General features: G+C 52.5%; 7 protein-coding genes across 7 annotated transcripts; 3 read left to right on the top strand and 4 right to left on the bottom strand.

Annotated features, from left to right (window-relative positions):
- Positions 1 to 276: 276 nt before the first annotated feature.
- Positions 277 to 2,073, bottom strand: J4E87_009206 (uncharacterized protein; the record flags this gene model as incomplete). Its single annotated transcript, XM_049380784.1, has 7 exons — positions 277 to 398; positions 460 to 563; positions 624 to 1,309; positions 1,355 to 1,533; positions 1,583 to 1,837; positions 1,907 to 1,976; positions 2,026 to 2,073. The coding sequence occupies 7 exons, from the start codon at positions 2,071 to 2,073 to the stop codon at positions 277 to 279; spliced, it is 1,464 nt and encodes a 487-aa protein (XP_049229415.1).
- A 432-nt stretch (positions 2,074 to 2,505) lies between these two features.
- Positions 2,506 to 3,387, top strand: J4E87_009205 (uncharacterized protein; the record flags this gene model as incomplete). Its single annotated transcript, XM_049380783.1, has 3 exons — positions 2,506 to 2,575; positions 2,632 to 2,699; positions 2,746 to 3,387. 3 exons carry the CDS (start codon positions 2,506 to 2,508, stop codon positions 3,385 to 3,387), a joined length of 780 nt encoding a protein of 259 aa, XP_049229414.1.
- An 804-nt stretch (positions 3,388 to 4,191) lies between these two features.
- On the top strand, positions 4,192 to 6,029 carry J4E87_009204 (uncharacterized protein; the record flags this gene model as incomplete). The annotated part of the gene is made up of 3 exons (XM_049380782.1): positions 4,192 to 4,353; positions 4,403 to 5,153; positions 5,200 to 6,029. The coding sequence occupies 3 exons, from the start codon at positions 4,192 to 4,194 to the stop codon at positions 6,027 to 6,029; spliced, it is 1,743 nt and encodes a 580-aa protein (XP_049229413.1).
- Positions 6,030 to 6,478: 449 nt separating this feature from the next.
- Positions 6,479 to 10,450, bottom strand: J4E87_009203 (uncharacterized protein; the record flags this gene model as incomplete). The annotated part of the gene is made up of 2 exons (XM_049380781.1): positions 6,479 to 9,710; positions 10,440 to 10,450. The coding sequence occupies 2 exons, from the start codon at positions 10,448 to 10,450 to the stop codon at positions 6,479 to 6,481; spliced, it is 3,243 nt and encodes a 1,080-aa protein (XP_049229412.1).
- Positions 10,451 to 10,822: 372 nt separating this feature from the next.
- J4E87_009202 (uncharacterized protein) lies at positions 10,823 to 12,697 on the top strand (the record flags this gene model as incomplete). The annotated part of the gene is made up of 1 exon (XM_049380780.1): positions 10,823 to 12,697. The coding sequence occupies one exon, from the start codon at positions 10,823 to 10,825 to the stop codon at positions 12,695 to 12,697; it is 1,875 nt and encodes a 624-aa protein (XP_049229411.1).
- A 2,006-nt stretch (positions 12,698 to 14,703) lies between these two features.
- On the bottom strand, positions 14,704 to 16,632 carry J4E87_009201 (uncharacterized protein; the record flags this gene model as incomplete). Its single annotated transcript, XM_049380779.1, has 2 exons — positions 14,704 to 16,212; positions 16,294 to 16,632. 2 exons carry the CDS (start codon positions 16,630 to 16,632, stop codon positions 14,704 to 14,706), a joined length of 1,848 nt encoding a protein of 615 aa, XP_049229410.1.
- A 1,419-nt stretch (positions 16,633 to 18,051) lies between these two features.
- Positions 18,052 to 19,343, bottom strand: J4E87_009200 (uncharacterized protein; the record flags this gene model as incomplete). Its single annotated transcript, XM_049380778.1, has 2 exons — positions 18,052 to 19,127; positions 19,238 to 19,343. The coding sequence occupies 2 exons, from the start codon at positions 19,341 to 19,343 to the stop codon at positions 18,052 to 18,054; spliced, it is 1,182 nt and encodes a 393-aa protein (XP_049229409.1).
- Between the last annotated feature and the right edge of the window lie 3,040 nt (positions 19,344 to 22,383).

Raw genomic sequence — 22,383 nt, 5'->3', positions numbered from 1 at the left:
GCCCGGCCGAGTGAGATGACACTAGCGGCGATACGAAAATTTCATTCGGCAGGCTTGCAGCAGTTCGTGGAGAAGTCATGGAGCATCGAGCCCGCTGCAGTTGAGGATAAAGGAAAAGGGATCCCATTTCTAGCGGGGGATCTGCTGGGGCATTGCGCCCGCGCAAGGCCACCCTGCAGAACCTGCCGGTCGGCTAATCAAAATCTATAGCGAACACAGAATAGCGCTGGAGAGACGGCAAATCATGTCGCAGCCGATCGTGTCATGTCGCAATATTTAAGATATCTTAATCAAGACGCTCTTTGTTTCCAGAAAGTTGTTCAAGGAATACAGAGGCTCGCCTTCGCGTCCTGAGCCTGATGACTTGTATCCACCGAAGGGCATGTCTACGCCGGTAACTAGGTGTCGTCGAGTCAGCGAATGCATCACGTACAATCCAATCGAATGCATATTGCTTACCTGGTGAGGTGCAGTTGACGCCGACCGTACCAGCTTCAAGCCCTGTTGCGAAGCGCATCGCGCGATCGATGTTTTTGGTGTACACTGACGCATATAGTCCGTACCTAGACACAATTAGTCAATATTCGTTTCAGCTTGGCCACGCTAGGGACCGTGAGACGAACTCTGTTGCATTAGCCTTTGCGAGCACCTCGTCCTCAGTCTTGAAGACATTGATGTTGACAACTGGGCCAAAGATCTCTTCTTTCATGATCTTTGCGTCCTCTGGCGTGTTCTTGAATATGGTAGGCTCAATGTAATAGCCTTCGCGTCCCGATGGAGCGCCGCCACCAGTGAGGAGTTCGCCGCCGGATTGCTTTCCCGATTCCAAATATTGTAACACAGTCTTGTGTTGCGCCTCATCAGCTTGTGGGCCGTGGTTGACGCCATTCTCACGCGCATCGAGGGGGTCACCCATCTTGACCTCTTTTTCGAAGTTTTGCTTGAAGAGCTCGATATACTTGTCGGCAACCGTATCTTGGACGTAAATGCGCGAGTTGGCCATGCAGACTTGACCACTGTTCCACTGGATGCTGTGAGCCGTTTCCTTCACGGCCTTCTCCAGATCGGCATCTTCGAAGATGACTGCTGGAGACTTGCCTCCAAGTTCGAGGAAAACTTGCTTCATGTTGGACTTTGCGGCGGCTGCCTGGATCAATCGTCCCGTGCGACTTGAGCCTGTGAACGATAATGCTCGTACATCCATGTGATGGCTCAAGATGGATCCGCTAACATTGCCGAAGCCGGTGATGATGTTGATTACACCTGGAGGGAAGCCAGCCTGTTGTACCAGAGTGGCGATTTTGGCGGACTATCATCGTCAGTCTATTGCAGGAGTGTGGAAGGAATGACGTACAGTCAATGGAGCCTTTTCAGAACTCTTCAAGACCACAGTATTCCCAACAATGAGAGCCGGTGCTAACTTGTTGGCCAAAAACAACAATGGAACGTTCCAGGGAATAATGCCAGCTACAATACCGTAAGGTTGGCGCAGCGTCATGTTGACATATCCCGGAGTCTGGACGCTCGTGGTACCTGGTCAATGTTAGTAGCCTGCTGCAAAACTCACACTCAACCATCTTACCCTGCACACTGTATCCAGCTTCTGCATAACGATCCCACTTCGCTGCAGAAGCATAGGCATCGAAGAACTCGCCTACTGGGCGACCCATAGAGCTTGCTTCTAAAGCGGCCAACTCATCGTTGTTCTCTCGGATCAGACTAGCCAACTTCTTGAAGTATTGGCCTCTTTGGTCTGGAGTCAATTTTGACCAAGCAGGAAAAGCAGCTTTTGCTGCAGCGACAGCATTGTCGGTGTCTTGCTCAGATGCCTCGTGGACTGTAACGATCGTAAGTCTGTTTTCTCCGAAGTTGGTCGCAAGCTCTTGCGTTGACGTTCCAGACTCACCTTTTGCTACGAGCTTCAATGTGGCGGGGTTAGTAATGTCAAACGTCTTCCCATTTGATGATTCAACGAACTATAAAGTAGTTAGCGGAGGCATAATTAATTGATTCAAGGGAGCCAACCTCTCCGTTGATGAAGAGACGCGTCTCGATTTTTTCCGGTAGACCCATTTTGATGGCGGAAGTTCTAGAGCAAGTATATGCAAGCGTCCCTTGATAAGGGTTCAAAGTTTGTGGCAGCGTATGCTATCTCTTCTGTGGAGATAGGTGCGGTAAATTTGGAGAAGCAGCGAGGCTGTGGCACGGCGTTGCTTCGATGACCCCACCTCGGTGCCGTCTTGCTCCACACGTTCTCAAAACGTCCCACCGGAAAGATCAGCCCGCGGCTTCAGACATGTCGCGTCCATACCACCGCCAATATGGGCGAGCCCATTCGCGGAGCTCTGGCATAAGTTCCACCCTTGCTGCGAATCTCACGTGGTTGGGGAATAGTTCCATGTATCGCTGACAACTTCGTGTTAGACTGATAATGATAAGAAGCGGCGTAGGGCCTCAGCGATCGGATGACTTGCACTTTCATAACCTTTCCGAGACGCCGACATCATGGGTAGCGAGATTGAGCAATTGAAGGCGATAGTGGGGAAGCTTCAGGCGGAGGTAACGCGTTTGAGCGGTAGGTGCTTAGTCAGCTATCGATTAGCTTCCTGCGGCCTGCTAACGGAACACCAGATCAGGAGGACATTCGCAAGCTTCAGTACACTTACGGGTACTATCTCGATAAGTGTCTGTACAAAGAGGTTAGTAGAGCGAAGAATCTATCTGACTAGAAGCTCATCTTAACAGGTCGCCAACCTCTACTCCGATCACCCGGACACATGCGTTGAGTTCCTCGGAGGCCGATACAATGGCAAGGAGGGCGTCAAGAGACTCTATATCGGTCGCTTCGCAAATGCCTTCGTAGCCGGACGCAATGGCCCTGTGCATGGCTTTCTTCTCGATCACCCACAGATGCAGGGCATAGTCGACGTCAACGCCGATGGCACGCGAGCCAAAGGTCGCTTCCGCAGCATGATGTCAGCCGGTACCCACGATAGCATCAAAGATACACACCCTCGCGGCCTAGTACAATGGTGGGAAGGTGGCATATACGAGAACGAATACATCAAAGAAGATGGGGCATGGAAGATCTTCAGGTTGAAGTACTTCCCTTTCTGGCACGCGACCTTCGAAAAGGGGTGGGCGCACACCAAGCCGAACTATGTACCCTTCCTCTCGAAAACGTACCCGGAGGATCCAAATGGGCCAGACGTTCTTTGTGATCGTCCGATGCTCTGGCCTGACACGCGCGTCGTGCCATTCCACTACAATCACCCTGTCACTGGTGAGCAAGTCGCCGACGATGATCTTAGAGCTCCACACTTTGGTCAGGATGCTTCAACAAGCGCTCCTCCACTCGTGCTGAGCAAACCAGACTCTGATTCGTGAAGGACTGCTTAGCTTGGAATGTCGAATAACTTTATGACCATAACTCGCGCTGCATGTGTCGATATGGCGCATGAAGATGTAGCCCTTCTTTGCTATAATGCGATTGGAATGACTTGAATTTTCGAACGAATAATGTTACATCTTTCGTGCTCGCACCAACTCGTTAGTGGCGTTTGTGGAGTCGTACAAGTACAACGCGGCCACGGCTTCAGATCTCTTTGCATCCTACTCTATGCAGTCTAACAGGTGTATTGGAAGCTCAAAGTTACATCGCTAATGATGCGCAGCAAGCCCCAGACATAGAGCACGTGTACGCGACCAAAGTAGCCACGCAAGCCTTCACAGTCACCACCAGTTGATCAGCGTTATAGCCAGTTTTCCCGGAAAAGCATCCCTCTTAGCGGGTCGGAGACGGAGCAAGGCGACCTATCATCCCCGAGTCAGCTGCGTGCTATGATCTGTCATAGCTATAATCGGACGAGAAACTCTCAGTCCAGCGCTACGGCTATGTCCGTGTCCAAAAGTGTAGATTCGTCCCATTTCCAGGGTTCAATGCTGTGTCGGACCAATAGTCCCGCTTGCGATCCCGCGCGGTCGCATCAATCCGGGCACAACAACCCCTGTAATCATCCCCAACTACCCCGCAAATCCACCTCCCCACATCCATACTCGTAACCTTTGAGGACGGCAGTACGTCTGGTAGCAGACCAATGCGTCTCCTTGCCAGAACGAAGCATTGTAATATGAGGGACACTTTGTATTAGAGCACGTTAATGCCAGGTGGGAGGGCACAGCACGTACGCGATGGCACACATATTTTCTCTCGCGAACCCTGCCTCATCAGCGTATCATGAAGGGAACCGGTCGGGTGACCAAGTCAAGTTCCCAGATAGTGGCTTCTTCCAAGGCTTCAACAAACCATCGCGCCTCGAAGCCGACATCTTTGAGCTCGAGACGACTGGTACAGTGAGTATGTCGTCCTATAGAGATAGAGCACGAAGCTCAGTGCTTTCAGATCCCCAAAGATATAAACGGAACCTTTTTCCGTATACAGCCAGACCATCGCTTCCCACCCTTATACGAGGAGGACATACACTTCAACGGCGATGGTTCGGTTTCAGCATTTCGTTTCGAGAACGGTCACGTCGACTTCAGACAGCGATATGTACATACCGACCGGTTCAAGGCGGAAACGAAGGCGCGCAAATCTCTACTTGGCCGATACAGAAACCCATATACCGATAACGAGATGGTGAAGGGCATTATCAGAACAGCATCCAATACTAACATCATATTCTGGCGAGGGGTGCTGTTAGCCATCAAGGAAGACGGCCCACCTTTCGCTATGGACCCGGTCACACTAGAGACAATTGGCCGATATGACTTCGACGGTCAAGTACAAACTCCAACGTTTACTGCGCACCCCAAATTCGATCCAGACACTGGAGAAATGATATGCTATGGCTATGAAGCTGGAGGCAATGGGTACGATGCCAGTTGTGACATCGTAGTATACACGATCGACAAAGATGGGAAGAAAACTGAGGAATGCTGGTACAAGGCACCGTTCTGTGGGATGATACACGACTGCGCTATCACCAAGAACTACTTGATTCTACCACTCACACCAATCAAGGTCAATGCTGAAAGGCTCAAGAAGGGCGGCAATCACTTTGCGTGGGACCCAGACGAAGACCAGTGGTACGGCATCGTGCCTCGTCGGAATGGAAAGCCAGACGACGTTATCTGGCTACGCGCTGACAACGGTGTGTATGCTACTGGCGATATCTTGACATGTGCTGACGATAAGAGGCTTTCACGGTCACGTCGCTGGCTCCTATGAAGACTCCTCGGGAAACATCGTTGTCGACCTAACCATAGCTTCAGACAACGTCTTCTTCTTCTTCCCACCAGACAGCCAAGCAGATACACCTACCACCTTACTCCAACGCAACAAGCTCGTCTCGGACACCTACCGTTGGGTCTTCGATCCCAAAACTCCCACTAACACGCGGGTGCAACCCCATAAGCTCTTTGGCATCAACGGCGAGTTCTCTCGCATCGACGATAGAGTTCTGACGAAGAAGTACAATCACTTCTGGCAATGTAACATCGACCCGAGCAAACCGTACGACTTCTCGAAGTGTGGACCGCCCGCTGGTGGGCTCTTCAACGTATTGGGACATTACGAGTGGGACAGTGGGAAGAAAGATACCTTCTGGGCAGGACCGACATGTACGTTCCAAGAACCGGTTTTCGTTCCAAAGGCCTCGTCTTCTTCATCGGACTTTGTGGAAGGCGATGGATACATTATGGCTTTGCTCAACCACCTCGACGTCTTGCGCAACGACATCCTCATCTTTGATGCGCAAAACCTCTCCCAGGGGCCGCTGGCTGTCATCCATCTACCTGTAAAGTTACGTCTGGGTCTGCACGGTAATTTCATCGAGCAGAAAGACATTGATGAGTGGGCCGAGAAGCGCAAGGAGGACGGTGAGGTTGGGCCGGCGGTACCGGCGAAGGAGATGTTACCATGGCAGAAGAAGATGGCAGAGGAGGAGGGCCTTGGGATCGCGGTGCCAGTGCCGGGAGAGGATATCCTCAACAGACCGAACGGCAAAAACGGAACTGACGGTAACTGATTCGGCTGTGAGGCTTGACTGAAGAGGAGAAGCTGCTAATGGAAAATAATCTCGATCGTGCTGGTAGTACGTTTAGTCCATCTCGTGGTAAACCACGAAATTACGTCAACCTAGGAAAGTCCTGAGCACCCTGGAGCCTACAACGATGTCAAGTCACTCACCTTGCATGATTTTGTCTTGATGTAGTCTGCAGACCTGTTTAGTATAAGCTAAGAAGGCGCCTGTGTATTCATCACATATGCATGTCAACCTAAGGAAAGTCTAAACACCCTAGAGCCTACATCAACGGTACATTACCTACTTTGTGTGTTTTTATGTTGATGTAGCCCCCAGACCTATTCAGCTTTTTTCTCATCCAAGGCTTGCGGCATATTCTACCAGGTAGTCTTAAGAAGTGAAGAAATAGTATTTAGTGAAACTAAGAAGAGATATACATACCACAATCTACGTCACTTGGAGAGGCTATTCGCTAAGCGAAGACGTTGAACTAGAGGAGAATCACTGTCGTTGGACGAAGATTCGTGCAGAGCAGTAAGCCAAGAGATAAAGCGAGTAGGCTTTGGAGACTGAAGGAACTGTATAGCGTTGTCGAACCCGCGAAGCATCTCGCTGTAACAAAAGTAAAGTTCCTCGACGTCAATGTGCGTCCAAGCAGAACGCCCGATCTTAGTGAATACCGATGGGTAGAGCGCTCCGAGTTGCGGGGACACGACAGCGGTTAAAGAGAACAAAACTTCTGGAAAGCGGTCGACTAGGTATTGCCATGACCCGTTGTTAGTTGTCAGTCCGTCCACGCCCGGAAAGAGGAATAAGACACGGATGCGCCGACCCGCCAGAGCTTGAACATGGTCAATGACCCTTCGCATCGTGTCGTAAACGCTTGCCACTCGCGCTGAATGTCCAGCTGCACTGAGAACTGGGAGTGTCGATGTGATGAACCCTAATACCAGTCGGATCCAGACCGGCCTAAATCCTTGCATTGCTAGCGCTCCCTGCGTGTCCATCTTGTCGTGGGGTCTTGGGTGGTTGTTGAAGACTTGTTCCCATTGATCATACATCGCTTGTAGGCGTACATCGACTTCTTCCGATTCGTTGTCGAGGACTTCGGTGTCGGAGCGGATGCTGTCCCGTGGCCTGCCCGAGCGACGGAAGCATGGAAGCACCAAATCGTATGTGCGTGTCGGATCAGGCGGCGAAGCGCAAACATGGAGATCTGTGCCAAAGATAGCACGAGTCGCGGTGGCGCGGATGGTGGTGTTGTCCTCGAGTTCATGAAGCCCTGGAAATGCAGGCAGGAGTCGCGCGCAACCCTTTTGATATATGCCACTGACAACTGAACCGTCGCTTTTGACGTGATTGACGTATTTGCTTGCGATGTTGGTCAACCTGGCCCAGCGAGTTACCCCTCTCGCGAATGTTCGCCGTTTGAATCTTCGCGCCAGACGAGGACCAGGTACGCCGTTCTTTCTCCCCCCTAACAGCGCTTTCAAGGCCTCAGGTTTAGTCAGCAATTCCGAGAACGATTTCAGCAAAAGATCGTGCTCATCTTGCCATGATGGGTGGACATAAGTCTGAAACTGGGATATGCGCTCAGCGTAGCCGTCGCTGCTGTCACTGTCATAGTCGTTGCCCTCGGGGTCATTGCTCTTGTCATCATTGTAGTCGTTGTCGTCGGGGTCCTTGCTCTTGTCACCGTTGTGGTCGTTGTCGTCGGAGTCCTTGCTCTTGTCATCGTTGTGGTGGTTGCCAGATAGATGCTCGATGTGCGCATCGAGCGCAGCCTGGCTCGAGCAGTAGGGAGGATCACGGCCGCTGATAGTGCTGTGTGCTTCGGTGAACAGCTCCCGGCGGAGTGCCGTGCCAACGCTCAAAGCGTTAGAGGCCGACTTCGCGGGCTGGTCATTGTGAAGTAATGTCCTCACATTCCACGCTGCGAAGACTCCGCAGTCATCTGCCTCTTGTTGTATTGTGTCCTCGTATCTAATGGCCACTGTGTTCCAATCGACGTCCGCCAATCTCGACCGGGGGTGAGAGAGCGCCACCAGCGCAAGGAATTGCCGGAGCTCCTGCTCGAACATAGAGGTAGATCGGTATCTACGTCCGGTGTCGTAGACGCGCATGAGCCCCGCCCCAAATTCCATGCATAGCGCCTGCACCACTACCCAATGGCTGTTGGTTGGATTCCAAGTGAAGACGATGGACGCTGCGGCGTCGAGCTCAGGGATGATGAAGACTGATTGCGGAACAAGTGATGCGATTTCGGGGCGTATCTCGGGGTTAGATGATGACTTGCCGATGGTTTCCATGTATACTGGACGGTTTGTAGCGACATACACGACCTCCGGTAAGTACCCCCGTAAACTGCCGCATTTCTCGACAAGGAAATCAATAGTCGTGCCGGACAGCCACGTCTTGGCGTAGCACACCTCGAGCATAGAGGCGAGGCTGATAGGCCACGGTCCGAGCGGAAGATAAATCAGCGGTATGGCACCGTCGGACTCTTGATACTGCTGCACCGCCATTTGAACGACGTCACGTAGCATCCCCGCCCGTGGGCATGTGTCCATTCGGAGGGTCAGCTTCAGGATGTAATCGGATGCGCGGTCCAACTCTTTTGCCCTGGTGATCTGCATTGCCTCAATGTCCGACTTGCTTGGTGGCTGCGAGAGGTCGACGGTCAGCTTCACCCTTTTCCGGGACTCAGGCTCTGGGGGCTGCGCGCTACTCTGACTGAACGGGATGGCGACGCCATAATCTTCGTGGTCGTCGCTGTCCGGAGGAGGAGACCAGTCGTCCTGTATGCCGAGTGTTCCAATGGGGGTGGCAGTGGCAGTAGATGCTGCCGTGGGAGCGGGCGTCGCGGTTGCGATGGACGTCGCGGTTGTAATGGGGGTGGCGGCTGTGATAGGGGTGGCAGTAGCAGCACATGCTGCGGTAGGAGTAGGCGTTGCGGATGTGATGGGCGTCGCAGATGTAATGGGGGTGGCGGTTGTGATAGGGGTGGCAGCTGTGATGGGGATGGCTGTGGCATCTAATGCTGCTGTAAGAGTAGGCGCTGTGGTTGAGGTATTAGCTGCGGTTGGTATAGGCGCTGTAGGATTGGGCGTCGCGGTGGTGATAGGCGTCGCGGTTGTGATGGGGATGGCGGCTGTGATGGGGATGGCGGCTGTGACGGGGATGGCTGTGGCATTTGATGCTGCTGTAAGAGTAGGCACTGCGGTCGAGGTATTAGCTGCCGTTGGTATGGGCGCTGCGGGTGAGATTTTGGCCGCAGTTGACATGGGCGCTGCGGTGGTGATGGTCGCGGTGGTGGTGATCGGCGACTTCCTTGCATCGAATTCTGCTGGGGGTTCCTGTCCGTCGCCGGCTTTATGCCCAGTTGTCGGAGTCTCACCAGGCTTCGGCGTAGAAGGGGGCGGTGTCTTGGGTGCTAGGGGGTTCTTTCCGTCACCAGCTTCATGCTGAGCTGGCGTAGTCTCATCAGGCTTGGACGTGGAGGCGGCGGGCGGTGTCTTGGATGCTAGGGGACTCTTTCCGTCACCTGCTTCATGCTGAGCTGGCGTAGTCTCATCAGGCTTGGACGTAGAGGCAGCGGGTGTGCTGTTCTTCTTGTCGTATGCTTCTCTGTGTGTCTGGTAGGCCCGCGTGGGTCTGAACTTGTTGGCGGCGTTTACCTCTTCCCTCAGGAAGGGTTAGTAGTCCGGCTCTCGTAAGATCCGATTCATGACATCAATCTCAAGGCGCTCTCGTCGGCTCTGGTAGTGAGACATGCTGGGCTGAATGGAGTGGGCAAAGCCAGGACTGGACAAAGACAACGCGGAAGAGAAGAGCAGAAGGGCAACAAAAGCGCAGCGAAAACACTCTCAATATGCTGTGGCCCCGCATTTTGGAATTAATTGTGCGCCATGTCTTTCTGTTCGAGGAAGCTGCGCAGGCGCAAATTTGCGGGGCAGTGCGTTAGAGGAAGTCGCGTTCGGGGACGACAAGCCGTACTAGGCATAGGATCCCATCTCACCCACATGGTGCCAGGTAGAGAGCGTCTGTCTAGCTGCAGACCAGAGGCATCATGTTCCGTAGAGCTTAGCAAGACAGAGTCCGCTTCACAGTGAGGTAGGTATGCTGGGGGTGCATTGGCGACCCGAGTGGATGCCTTTACAGTGTTAGTTGTCTATTAAACGCCATGAAAACTGCCACAAGGACGACAGCTAGCAAAGAGAGCCTCTTTCTTGTTTACCTGAAAGTTGTAATGCAATACATCGTGCTGCAGCGCGCAAGTTAAGCCAAATTGGCCACAGCAACGAGCGCGATGCTTGCGATGCCTGCGATGCCTGCAATGCCTGCGCGCTGCAGCAGTTAGACGACTAAAGACTGTAGTAGCCGGGGAGCTGAAGGTCTGGTGCGAGCACAAACATCCTAAGCATTGGGATATGTGGTACTTGAATACGGAGAGTTGTAGGTAGGTTGGAGTCTTCAAGTTAGTGGAGAGAGACCCTTGCGGTTTAGCGCTGTTCTGAGCGTGGGTGACGTCATAGATCCTGCGCTGGGTTTAGACAAATTGTGAACGTCAACCAGGGTACGACGGATTACCGCTTACATCCAGCGAATCAGTAGCCACACCAACGAAGAACATTCATTCAATAATGTCTTCCAAACGCCCGTTCACCGACCGTGCTTTCTCCTCCCACAAACGTTCACGATCTGAGAACACTGCACACAGTGCGCCCTCTTTCTTAATAGAGACTGCACGTCTCTCTCTACATTTACCTTTTGCTTCTGCAGGAGATATACCGATCATGGAGCCAAAGATTGATACAAGATGCGCCTGGCGACTCGGTTGGCCCAGGCTGCGAAGCCTGCCACTGCAAAGTCTGCCAACGACCACCAAACACTTGGTCGCCCACCAACCCGCGATCAACAAAATCTTAGATACTCATAGCGTAAGCACTCTCGGTCCTGTTCGATACGTCGCGCGGACAAGGCCTACAGAACTGGCCACCTCCCACCCAACGATCGTATTCTATACGGATCTCGGAGAGCCGCGCCAGTACGAGCACTGCGCCTCTGCAGTCCAAGAAATCGCTCAGTATATCCTATCCAACAACATAGACGCTTCGATCGAAGCTATCGACCGAGTGGTCGGCGAGAGCTTCACAGTCACAGCATTACAAGGACCGACGGCGGCAGAGATAGCGCGTTATTGGGCGAGCAAGAGACGAACCCTTCTCCGTACGATCGCGAATAGGAAGTGGCTGAGCCTTGACTGTGTTAACCTTGGAAAATCCACCGACGGTCTAAAACCTACTATCGTCATCACGGCATCAGACGCAGACGCAGATGTGTGGGACCAGATTATAGCGAGAATCAGCGTTCTCTTTGACTACAAGCTGGAGGTAGAGCTCCTGTACGGACCGCGCAGTAGGATCGATCTGGCGGACGCTGTGGGAGATACCGAAGAGGCGGAGATGTCGGATATTTCAACCGAAGTAGAGGAAGAGGCGGACTTCGCAAGCAAGGAACTGAAGAAACCCAAGGGTATCGCGAATGAGTCGGAAGACGAAGAATTCTGCCGTCCCTCGCATTTCTCTACCGACATCTACCCTGGTACATCTGTAGGAGTGAAGGGAGGCCTATCAGAAAGCGTCGGTGGATTCCTGAAGATCGAATTCCCTGGACTGCCTACTCCCGCCACCCAAGTCGGTCTAACTAACTTCCACGTACTATGGGGAGGTGACGAGAAGCCAGTGCAACCGCCTCATCTGAGGGAAGCTTCTTGCGGCTCGGTCACCGTAGTAGTACCATCAGATCGCGACAAGACCCGGTACGTCCGAAGACGCAAACTCATAATCAACAAACACAACAGATATCTCCGCGACGCAAGTTCGAAGCATCAAGCTGTAGAATCCGAGAGCCATCGGTCCAAAAGGCAGCAATGGCGAGAAGAAAGAGAAGAAGAGCGCAAAGAGCGTAAGCGGGTGGAAGAGGCATCCAACGTTGCAGGAACAACATGGGCAAGCTCAGCAAAAACCTCTCGTCCTCATCCCAGGTACACAGCGAAGCAGCATGAGAATTGGACGGAACAAAGCCGCAGTACCAACGATACAACCGAGGGCCCAGCCCTGGAGTGGGACATTGACTGGTCGCTATTCTCGATAGACGCACCTCGCTTGGCGGTATCAAAGACTCCGCGTTCAACTGATCACCGGCACTCTGCATCAGATTCGGAGATATCCGAATGGGGTTCGATACAAGAAGATAGAAGCTATGAGGTCGTCAAGATCGGTAGGACTTCAGGGTGGACAAGGGGAGTCGTCAACCGTGCAATGTCCATACTCAACACCAGCGTACATGCATTTAAGGAAGTCAACAACACAGGTGGGAAGACCGACACCTTCAAACCGGTACTCTGCCACTCCATAGTATCTACGATGCGAGACGGAGCCCCTTTTATATCCCCAGGGGATTCAGGTTCTCTCATCCTCCTTAATGAAGAACGTCAAGACAACCAGGCGTGCATTGTTGGCCTCGCTATAGGGGGTAACAAAACAACAAACATCGGTTACATGGCACCGATTGACCTGATATTGATGGACATTGAGGAAAAGGTGCAAGGAAAGGTAGTATATCCAGTGTCGGTGGGTATTAAATTGGGAGCGGACATGGACTCTTGATCGGTCCGGCGAGTAAGGAAGTATGAATATGAAGTAACGCATTCAGGAACATCCATGTCTAGAGGGTGATGGATGTAAGCAGCCAAGAGTCTACATTACGTTGGAATTTTGCCAGTTTCTGTTCTAATACTAATGTAGACTGCAGCTCACCTCTACAGTTTAACCTTTAAATGCGCTAAGAATGCGAGAAGTTTGGGTTTTAATAGACAAGTTATCTACAATATAATAATAATTAAGAAATTTAACAACGATAGTACATAGTTAGGCTCTAGCGCATGGGGCTGATGTTATAGGAACAGAAAAGGTACTCCAAGAGAGGAGGTATGGCGGTACCGTCCTGCACCAGGAGAAACTCATGCGTGGCGGATGACGCGGTTAGCCGGCTACCGCCAGTGCGAAACTCGACGACGATGGGTTAGGAGCGAAGAAAGGGCACATTGCGGGCGCTGTAGTTATGGTATAACCAAAATGGGTATAAACTAGGGCTAGACGTTGGGACGATATGGCGTATTAGTTTGTACAGGCCAGGGGATGGACACCCATGGTGATCCCAGCTTGAAACCGGGCAACGGGCTGATGCGGGACTTGGTTGGATGGGGACATAGGGAGTTCAGAAGTGGAGCAACGCCCGCGGCGCTGCTTCGCACCACTGCAGTGTCAGGGAATGAGGCGGATCAACCAAGATATCGCCACGCACATTTTCCATGCAAAGAAGGATGTTTGGCCATGTAAGAACGCAGGGCAATCAGACGAGGAGGAAAGTCATACCGTAGGATAACCTCGTAGAGCGGACGGATCGTCACTAGATATCATAGACAAGGGGATGGGACTCGGCGTCTTCCCCACCCCCACCCCCACCCCACCCCTCGGACGACTCTCAGTATAGCACCACCAGCACTACGGCATTACAGACTCTGCTTCGGCATCCACTCTAGTCCTTTATCGAGAACAACATCATCATCGGCGCAGCAGTATGAGCCAAAAGAGAATGTTAGAAGATGCTGAAGTCGCGCAGGTGGAAGACACCAGCTGCAAACGTGCCAGAGTAGACTCGTCTACGCCCTACCCCAGAAGAGACGTCAACGCGAAGAGGAGAGAGACTGGACACAGGAGCGACCCGATCCACATCCAGACCTCGTCCCAAGGCGCTTCTACGCCCTACCCCGGAAGAGACGTCAACGCGAAGAGGAGGGAGACTGGACACAAGAGCGACCCGATCCAGATCCAGACATCTTCTCAAGGCGCCTCCTCCGTCGTTCCACCGTCCACGCCATTATGTCGAAATGACCTAATGCCTCCGCCGTTTCCAGACCCAAAATTCGCCAAAGCCATTTTGTCTTCGGACTACGGATCGTTTCCGGAAGAGACCCAGTCGTCACAATATGGGTCCTTTCCCGTCCTCTCGTCTCCACACGCGTCCCACAGGCCTCTGCCATGTCTTCCACAACAGAGCCGGTCAAGAGAGTCACAAGGAGCAGTGTGCGCAGATACAGGCCCTTGTCTGACTAGTCTGCTCGCCGACTACGAACACGTCGGAGAACCAGACCCTACATACATTCTAACAACATGCTCGACAAGTAGAGGAAGTAGCAACGAGTTCGCAACACCCTATACTACGTGGCGAATTAGGAGGTGCCTCAGATCACACGTACTACACAAAGATAAAGCGCCCACCACACGAACTTCCCATTCAAGCCCAAAGTCCACCCATCTAGGGCGTCAATTAGGGTTCGTACTCGCGTGCGACTTGAAACCCTACATCTTCGGACCACTCCATGTGATCTGATGTGGAACCATGAATTAGGCGCTAAGATGTGTATGTGCAATATGTGATTCCTATTTCTGACGTACTACCTGTCATCCTCAAAGTCCATGTATGTCCTGCTGTTCCATCTACCTGCAGCACTTCCAGGAGGCCCTCGATATATCTCCGCTTCACAAACGCCAACTTAATACGGTACTCAGGAGCTTTCGCCGCATGCTGTAACCAGTCTTCGTCCCTTCCTTCAACACTGAATACCCCCAGCCTCTGCTACCACCTTTGAGAAATGAAACCTATGCATGTGGGGTATCTTCCCAGCGTCAACCTCATCTAGGGTGTAAAAGATGTCCCGAGTGAGGATGGAAATGGTGTTGATGTTGAGTGGACGTGTGCCAAAGGCAGCCGCGACGCGCTGGTGTATCTCCGTCGCAATGGTCTGGAAACTACTCAATACGTCCTTGGAGCGAGGAGGATCGCAGATCAGCTGCCACTCCTCCAACTTCTTGAACAGCGGCAATTCAGCAGCCAGAAGAGCAATCTTCTTCTCACCTTCTTGTGATAAACGACCCCGCTCCAAAGATCCTGCTATTTCTTGACACCTGAAACATAACACCTTGAGGTTCTTGTGGTTCTCCTGGAGAATCTCGATCGTCGCCATGTCTAGTGATGGTTTGCCGAGACTCAGGAAGCACTCTTCGAGTTCGCTGTGTGAACTGAGAATATGTGCGTCAAAGTCAGTTTGCCAATTTGCACCAGCTTCTATCTCGACCTTCTTCAAAGTCGAAAATGACTTGCAGAACTTGGCGAATCCGAAAGCTTCATCCGGCTGAAGATACTCTCCATAGCTGTATATATTGATCTTGACCGTATGAAGATGAAGAGGGTCCTTTGAGCTCATCAGGTGCTCGAAAAGTTTCTTCAACCAGCAGCATTGCTTCACCCGAAGAGTGCGAAGAGTCGTGATGCTGAATGAAGTAAACATTGCAGGCCGTAGTTGCCGGAAATCGAGGCCAACAAGACTCAGCTCTCTGAGCCCGAACGGCTTCGAAGGCAAGTGAAGACCAAAGTTATCGAAAGGGTTCTGAAGATAGAAGGTCGGAGAGTCCCTAGTCGTATGTCGGCCAAAGACCACAAGCTCATCAATACTTCGAGTCTCGATACCCATCATCTGGATGACGTTTTGCGCCACACTATGCGGGGTGCCGGAGTCCAATTGCTGGCTGGGATCGTGATCTCCTACGACGCTGATCTCCCTAGCCAGGGGTTTTTCTAGTTGCTTGTCTGATTGGAACCGGATAATAGCCGAGTGGTTGAAGATGCCACCATCTTTGAAAGGCCCCGAGTTGATATGTCCAGGTCGGCAAGTCTCGCGAAGCGGTCGCATTGGAAGATCGAGGTTGCGAAGTTTAGATCTGAGTTTCTCACCACGCTCCTTGCTGGTGAGAAGGCTGTATAGTCCGACGTACGACTTGTAATTGAGAGAACCCACGAAGCGTAGCGACACTGGGCTGAGCTCCTTGAGACGGTTGAGAAGACGCTTAAAAAGCCTTGTTCCACGATCATTATCCAGTACATTGATACGAAGATGCCGAGTGAAACGCAAGTTTTTGAGAACGATCGAGAATTGAGCGGGGGTCGTCTTGGACGTTATCCGGCCGACCACGATGTCGATATCCCGGAATCGTGCCTCCGTTCCAACTCGGTGCATTGCCTTGCAGGTCATGGACAGTTGCACTTGACTCTCCTTTTCGCACTACCCAAGTTAGCTTCAACACTCTGCTGGAGCGCCAGTCACGTTACGACCGAGTTTGAGCGAATACCAGGGAGTACTTACATAGTCAAACATCATCATAATCAGTTCATCGGGAAGATCTATGGCGGTCGCATACAGTGTAGTTACTGGAGGGGCGGCCAACGCTTTGCCGGAGCGAGCCGTACTACGAGTGTGCCTATCTCTCGCGGCCGCGCGCCTTGCCTTCCTTGCCTTGGTCCTGGAGGCGGCGTTTTTGTTCGGGGCGTTTTCTGCAACCTTGCGAGTGTCAGGTCGCCTTGTCGATGTGGTTTCCGCCGTGCGCTTCTGCGTCTGCTTCTGTTTCTTCTTGTCGTCGGTACTTGGCGAGTGAGATCTGCGTCGCTTGTTGGACTTGATCGATTGATGGTGGCCGGGAGCCATGGCGGGTATGCAGTAAGGGGGATAAGGTACGATCTCGGTGTCAGTGGTTCAAAGAACGTAGAGCACGCCAAGTAGAGGAAGCAATTTTAGTACGTCTGTGCGTCTAGGCACCCTTCGCGGTGCAAGTGAATAACGTGATCAAAATACCTGACGGACCACCACGTGGTGGGGCACGAGCCAATACGGCCGCCGGGGTCCGACAGGCTGCAATAAGAACAAGACTGTCCTTCCTGACTGTCCTTGCTTTCCTCCCCTCCGCCCACCTTCCCACTTCTCTTCGGTACCGTTGAGTACCTCTTTTGTTCCGAAACCTTCGCTCACATGGATGGATCGCGCCGTTTACGGTGTAAGTCGACCGTCCTACGAGGCCCATCATGCTGCCCCCAGACCTGATGGTCATACCATGTGTACAAAGGGCCTGCTACGCTGTATGACGGGTTCTTGTCGTCATCTGTGAGAGCGGGCTCCTCGTGCGGGTGTTATGGGTAGCCACGGACCGAACGGAAGAAACGTGCGCTTGGCCCTCATCTCGCGCAAGAGTTCTTGGAACTACGTTCCTTGGGCTGGACCTTGAGCACCCAACTGGGCGAGGACGTTCAATAACCGCGAGACGGACGTGAGTGACGGTACCACACGAAGGTCTCGAGACCTAGGCGAGAGAGTGTTGGAGCTCTTGCTGACGATCGAACGGCGCATCCCAACGCGCTCCGATGCGCATGGTAACATATAGTAAGCCCCCAACTCTTGATTTCGCGAGCACATAACCCCCAAATAGATTGCCCGACCCCCGGGCCAATACAACGGCGGAGATGTAAGAGCAGAGGTCTCACGAGAGCCCAAGTGCGAGCTGCGTTGGGGGCTCGTACTGACGAAGCGGAGGATAATTACCCACCCCTTTTTCGTTGATTCTACTGCTTCATGCAGTGTGTTGAAGAAGAGAGCTACGCGAGAGTGTGTCAAGAGTACGAAACTGGTGCCCTCAACTAAATGTGACAATACGCTCACAACTCTCACCCGGTGAAGAAATAGTCCCCGTCACCGATCTGTCAGAAGGAGGGAACATGGCAGGCATAAAGCTGGATAATTGGACGATGCATATGAACGCTACGAAATGAGACAGAAGGTAATGCAAATGAAAGCAAGGAGCGAAAAGAAAGATTGTGTGATGGCCGTTGAATTCGAGCTGTCTTTTGGTAGCTGCTGTCGTGTTGATCTTGGATGGGAGGAGGTCGGAAGACGGCCCCGAGATGTTGACGCGCGAAAGTGCCACGCTATGACGTCATCACTGCGCGTCACATCGCGAACATCGACGTTCCATCAGGCGTCTACAAGTTTCTTAAAATCATTGGTATGTGCTACTGCAGATCTCGGCAGAGATTCAATTATAATTGCACTGCCGGACTCCTTCGCCCTACGTGGCTACGTCGATTCATCCCAGCGCAATGGTGCAAAGAAGTTCCTCGCCAGGTCGAATGTCATGGTGAGCCCAGGTATACCCACATCCTCCTCCGTAACAGCCCAGTACTCCTTCAGCATCTCCAACTCCAGCTCTTCGAACAACGAACTAATTCCAAAATCATAGTATAGAAAAGGCTGTAGCTCTGACAGCTGGGCTTCAAAAACCTTGATTAGTCTCGCGAGACCCAGCATGTCTTCGTCGCGATCCGCCCAAATCTCGTCCTCCACCTTCTTCACCTTTCGACGACGCTCAGTCTTGAACGGTACGACACCCTTCTCTGCCCAAATGAAGACATCCACCATACTCGCCGCGCACTCCCACTCGGCCAAGAACCGGTAGCGGAAGCTTTGTGTGCACCAATCGCAAGCGACCAGCCCGCAGATAGAGCAGAAGTTTGTCCAACTATTCGCACGATATGTACATCCTTTGCAGCGCGAATAGCTATACTCTGTCGCATAGAGCATCTTGCGTCGCCACGAGTGGATACAATTGAGCTGCAGAAAGCTCGGAGTACCGCCGTCGAAGATGACGCTAGCGTCGTGTGGTCTTGGGGCCAGAATTGGGACGCGTCGGCGCAGACGAATCTCTTGTCGAGCCATATCTGATGGCGGTGACGGCCGTGGGCGTGGTGGTGCTGGATCTGGTAGAGTTACAATTGTTGTCGCGACTGGAACGACATCGTCTGCAGGAGCAGCTACGTCAGCCTCGCTCTGCGCTGCGTCTACTTCGCCGTCTTCGCTGAAATCATTCTGAGGCCCGTCGATCCAGCTCAGCTCAGATTGATCGTCGTCAATGTTATGAGTTTGACCATCTTGCTCGACTTCATCCTCGGGGTCGTGGACCACTTGCGCCGGATCTGTTCGGTCGATCTCAATCTCATCATCAGACGTATCTTCTTCTGTTGCATCATCCTCGTCGTACTCCGGTTCATCATCTTCGTAACCCCATTCGTCGCCATAATCCATATCATCATCCAACTCATCATCGTAGCGATGATCATCAAAGTCAGGATCGTTATAGTCATCACCATCATAAGCTGCATCATGCTGCCTAATGGCGTGGCTTAGCTGTCGCTGGCCAAGTCGATTGAGTCCTGCGCGGCTATAACCACTGTCTCGATGCAGGCCGCGAGCACCAAGCTCATACCCCTGTTCATCATACCCTTCGACTGGATCTCCGTAAGACGGGCAACCTTCATCCTGATGGAAGCCTTCGTTGGTCCAAGGTAGTAGGCAAACGAAGCAGAACTCATGACGGCAGTAATGACAGGTCATATGGTTACAAGCTTCTTTGTGCTCCATCCAGACCCGGCAGTTTGGACATGACTTTGCGCGACAGCTGCTCGAGTACTCAGGCATCCACTTCGGCCGCATCCCTGGCTCGTCTGATACTACGCAACGGTGCTCTTGGCCTGCCCACTCATGCTGGCATCCGACGCAGGTGTTAGTCCCGCATCCGCAGTGTGCCACTGTGGAGAAAGCGTGGCTGTTGTCAACATGAGATCTCGGGATGAATGAGCGACACCGCTCATTGACACAATACACGCGAATGGCGCGTGGTGTGTAGTATTCTTGCGCCTTGAGTGAGTAGGTCTTGAGGACCTCTGGGCTCAGCAAATGTTCTACAAGACGACGTGGAAGTGGAGTACAGCACCGGGCTGGAAAGGCTTCAGTGTCTGCGAGGGCAGCGTTGTAGGCGTCGACGACGCAGTCGTTGCACATGAAGTGTTCTGTACAGTGAGCGACTCCTTCGGAAAACATGAAGTCATCTCCACAAATGCAACACTCGTACTGGACCGTATCTTCGATCGGCCGCGTATCGATAGATGGGGATTCTCCGGCGCAAGCTTCCTGCTCGTTGACTACACACACTCTGCCCTTAGCTACCCTTCCCGCGGACTTTCGAGCTTTGCGCAAGGCCTTGTGATTCATGCCGGAGGACGGAGCTGGAGTTGTGTACAAGATTCCTCCTGGCAAGGATTGATCGGCCATGATTGAGGTCGATCTGATGGGATCTCTGGTCGGTCCTTGATCTTGCTTAGTAGGTAGACGGGCGTGCTCAAATTGAGATTCTAGTAAGTCAGTATTCAGTTGACCAGCCGCACAGGAGATAATGGGCCTGTGGTCATGGAAATGAGCTGGTATATATAAGGGGGTAGTGCTTTCATCGCCACCTTAATACTAAAGGCGGGCCCATCACTAGAATGGTAGGAAATGGGGCATGATGTCTGTGCACCCAATTAACCCCAGTAAGTTCTTGAGGAGTCAATGAATTGTAGTCGAAGCTTGGAACCGATCTTTTTCAGTCCGTGAGGCTGCCAAGAAGAGAGGGTGGAACTGTATAGAAGCACTTGTGTGACTTGGAAGAGGGTTTTGACTAGTACCTATGCTAATTTCACGCAGTTTGTGTTCGTCGTTCGTATACACCTAAAAAACTCAGAGTAGTTGAGTTCCAGTAATTGCACCATTTCAAATAGGGGAGACAAAAATAAGAGCACTTCCGATTTCGTTATTTCAGATCTACCGATCAGAATCGGATTTGTTGCATCACATCTCGCCTAAGGAAAAACCCGAACAGGCGAGCAGCCTATATTAAGATAGGAGCATCCAAAGCAGGCGACCTGAGGGCAACGTAGGCCTCAGAGTGTTCCGTTTTTCCCTGTCTGCTCCCAATTCGGCTCCCCTCATACAACGTATTGTGATGATAATATGAAAACGTCCATCGAGCACGCACACTGGACTGTCTATGATGAAGGTGGAGATGGAAAGTAAGAATGCAAATGGGCCGTCTCGATTCTATCTTATCATACCGATGCGAAATCAAGGTTTGGTCTGCCTCCGCGGATCACACTTGAGCGAATAGCAAGCAATAGACTGGGCCTCATACTTGCACAGATAGCAAGAGGACGAGGAGAGCCGAGAGCCGTTCGAAAGATAGATACAGCTACAATAAGACCTAGTGAGCAGCGCGTAAGTTGAGACATCAATACTCGAGCGCAGAGTGAAGGAGATAGGTGAGAGTCGATCTTCCCAATGGTTGTGTATTGCATGATGGGACCAATGACAAAAAGGGTATAGCGTAGTCGACGATAGCCCAGAATGTGGGGGGCAGCGTGTCACATGCCACACCTGTGTCTCTGTTTGAGGCCATGTGAAGCGTATTGGAGGTGTCGGCTGAGCCTAGGTGGTCTAGAGGGGTGTCATCCGTACGCTGGTATCGTAGTGAGGCTGGCGGGGGTGCTGTCGTCGTGGTGGCGAAGAGGGACTGGGGGCAACGAAGTACTTGTGTGGCTAAGGACATGATGGTGCGAGTGATGCGAAAGCGTACAGTGCATAGCAAGCTCTAAGTACTCCGGAGTAGATGCCTCGCGTCGGCAGGACTGTGATAACGTAGTGGTTGCGATGGCGGGCTGGGAGTGGGGAAACTTGCATGGCGTGTCGCGATACGCTGATTGGCTGAGCGGGTGGGCTGGCCCAGTCGTGCCTTCCTTTCCTAAATAGCGCTCCTGCCATGTGACCCTCTCTGCTCCTTCCTCGTGATTCAACTCAGAAGTTGGTCGTTCGATCCTGCCTGAAGAAAAGCCCAAAGTCTGCAATTTCAAGAAAGGTAAGAGCTTTTTGTTCTCTTTTCTCTCTTTTTCAGTGTGCATCCAGCCTGTCAAGCGTCGCCGGCCGAACAAGTTGCTACACCTTCGTCCGTCACCTGATTTCGCGCGCATCCACATCCATTTGGAACATCGCGGTAAGTGACCATGGCTATTTTCGCGCGACCGCCGGAAAGCCCTGCATAGACATGCCACCCTGCGCTCCTGCACGGGCTGTCGTTTGAGAAGCGCACCTGGCGTCATGGTGGCCTCGCGCCTGCCCGCTCGCTTTCCGCGGTGTTGTCGGTCGGCATCCCGCACTCGATGGACGCGCATCCACCACGACGCACGACGCCATTGTGCGCTTCCTACCGCTCGCACGATACGACGGCGTTCTTTTGAGTCGTGACAGTTGCGTCTCACAACAACGGCCAAATGGAAGCGCCCAATCCTTCTGCTTGCTGGCGCTGTGTCGCACCACCTTGACCTACTCACCTGCTCGCGCCCGTGCTAATGTTTGTCGAACGCAGGCCTCTATTGCGCTTCCCAAGCGCACGATTGCTACATCAAGTCGTCTTCGGCTTGTGCGTGAACCGGTGGGCACAGCGCCGCTGCTCCCCCGCCCCGGTGCGTTGCGCCTGCGACTCACGCTTCGAGCGCGTCTTTCTGCCACTTTCACCAGCCTTCCCATACGTCACCCGCCTAATTC

The sequence above is a fragment of the Alternaria ethzedia genome, assembly GCF_023757985.1.
Source record: "Alternaria ethzedia strain BMP 0044 chromosome Unknown scaffold_33, whole genome shotgun sequence".
In the NCBI taxonomy this organism is placed as follows: domain Eukaryota; kingdom Fungi; phylum Ascomycota; class Dothideomycetes; order Pleosporales; family Pleosporaceae; genus Alternaria; species Alternaria ethzedia.
The sequence above is the reverse complement of the archived record's forward strand: the minus strand, read 5'-3'. Positions and strand labels throughout refer to the sequence as shown.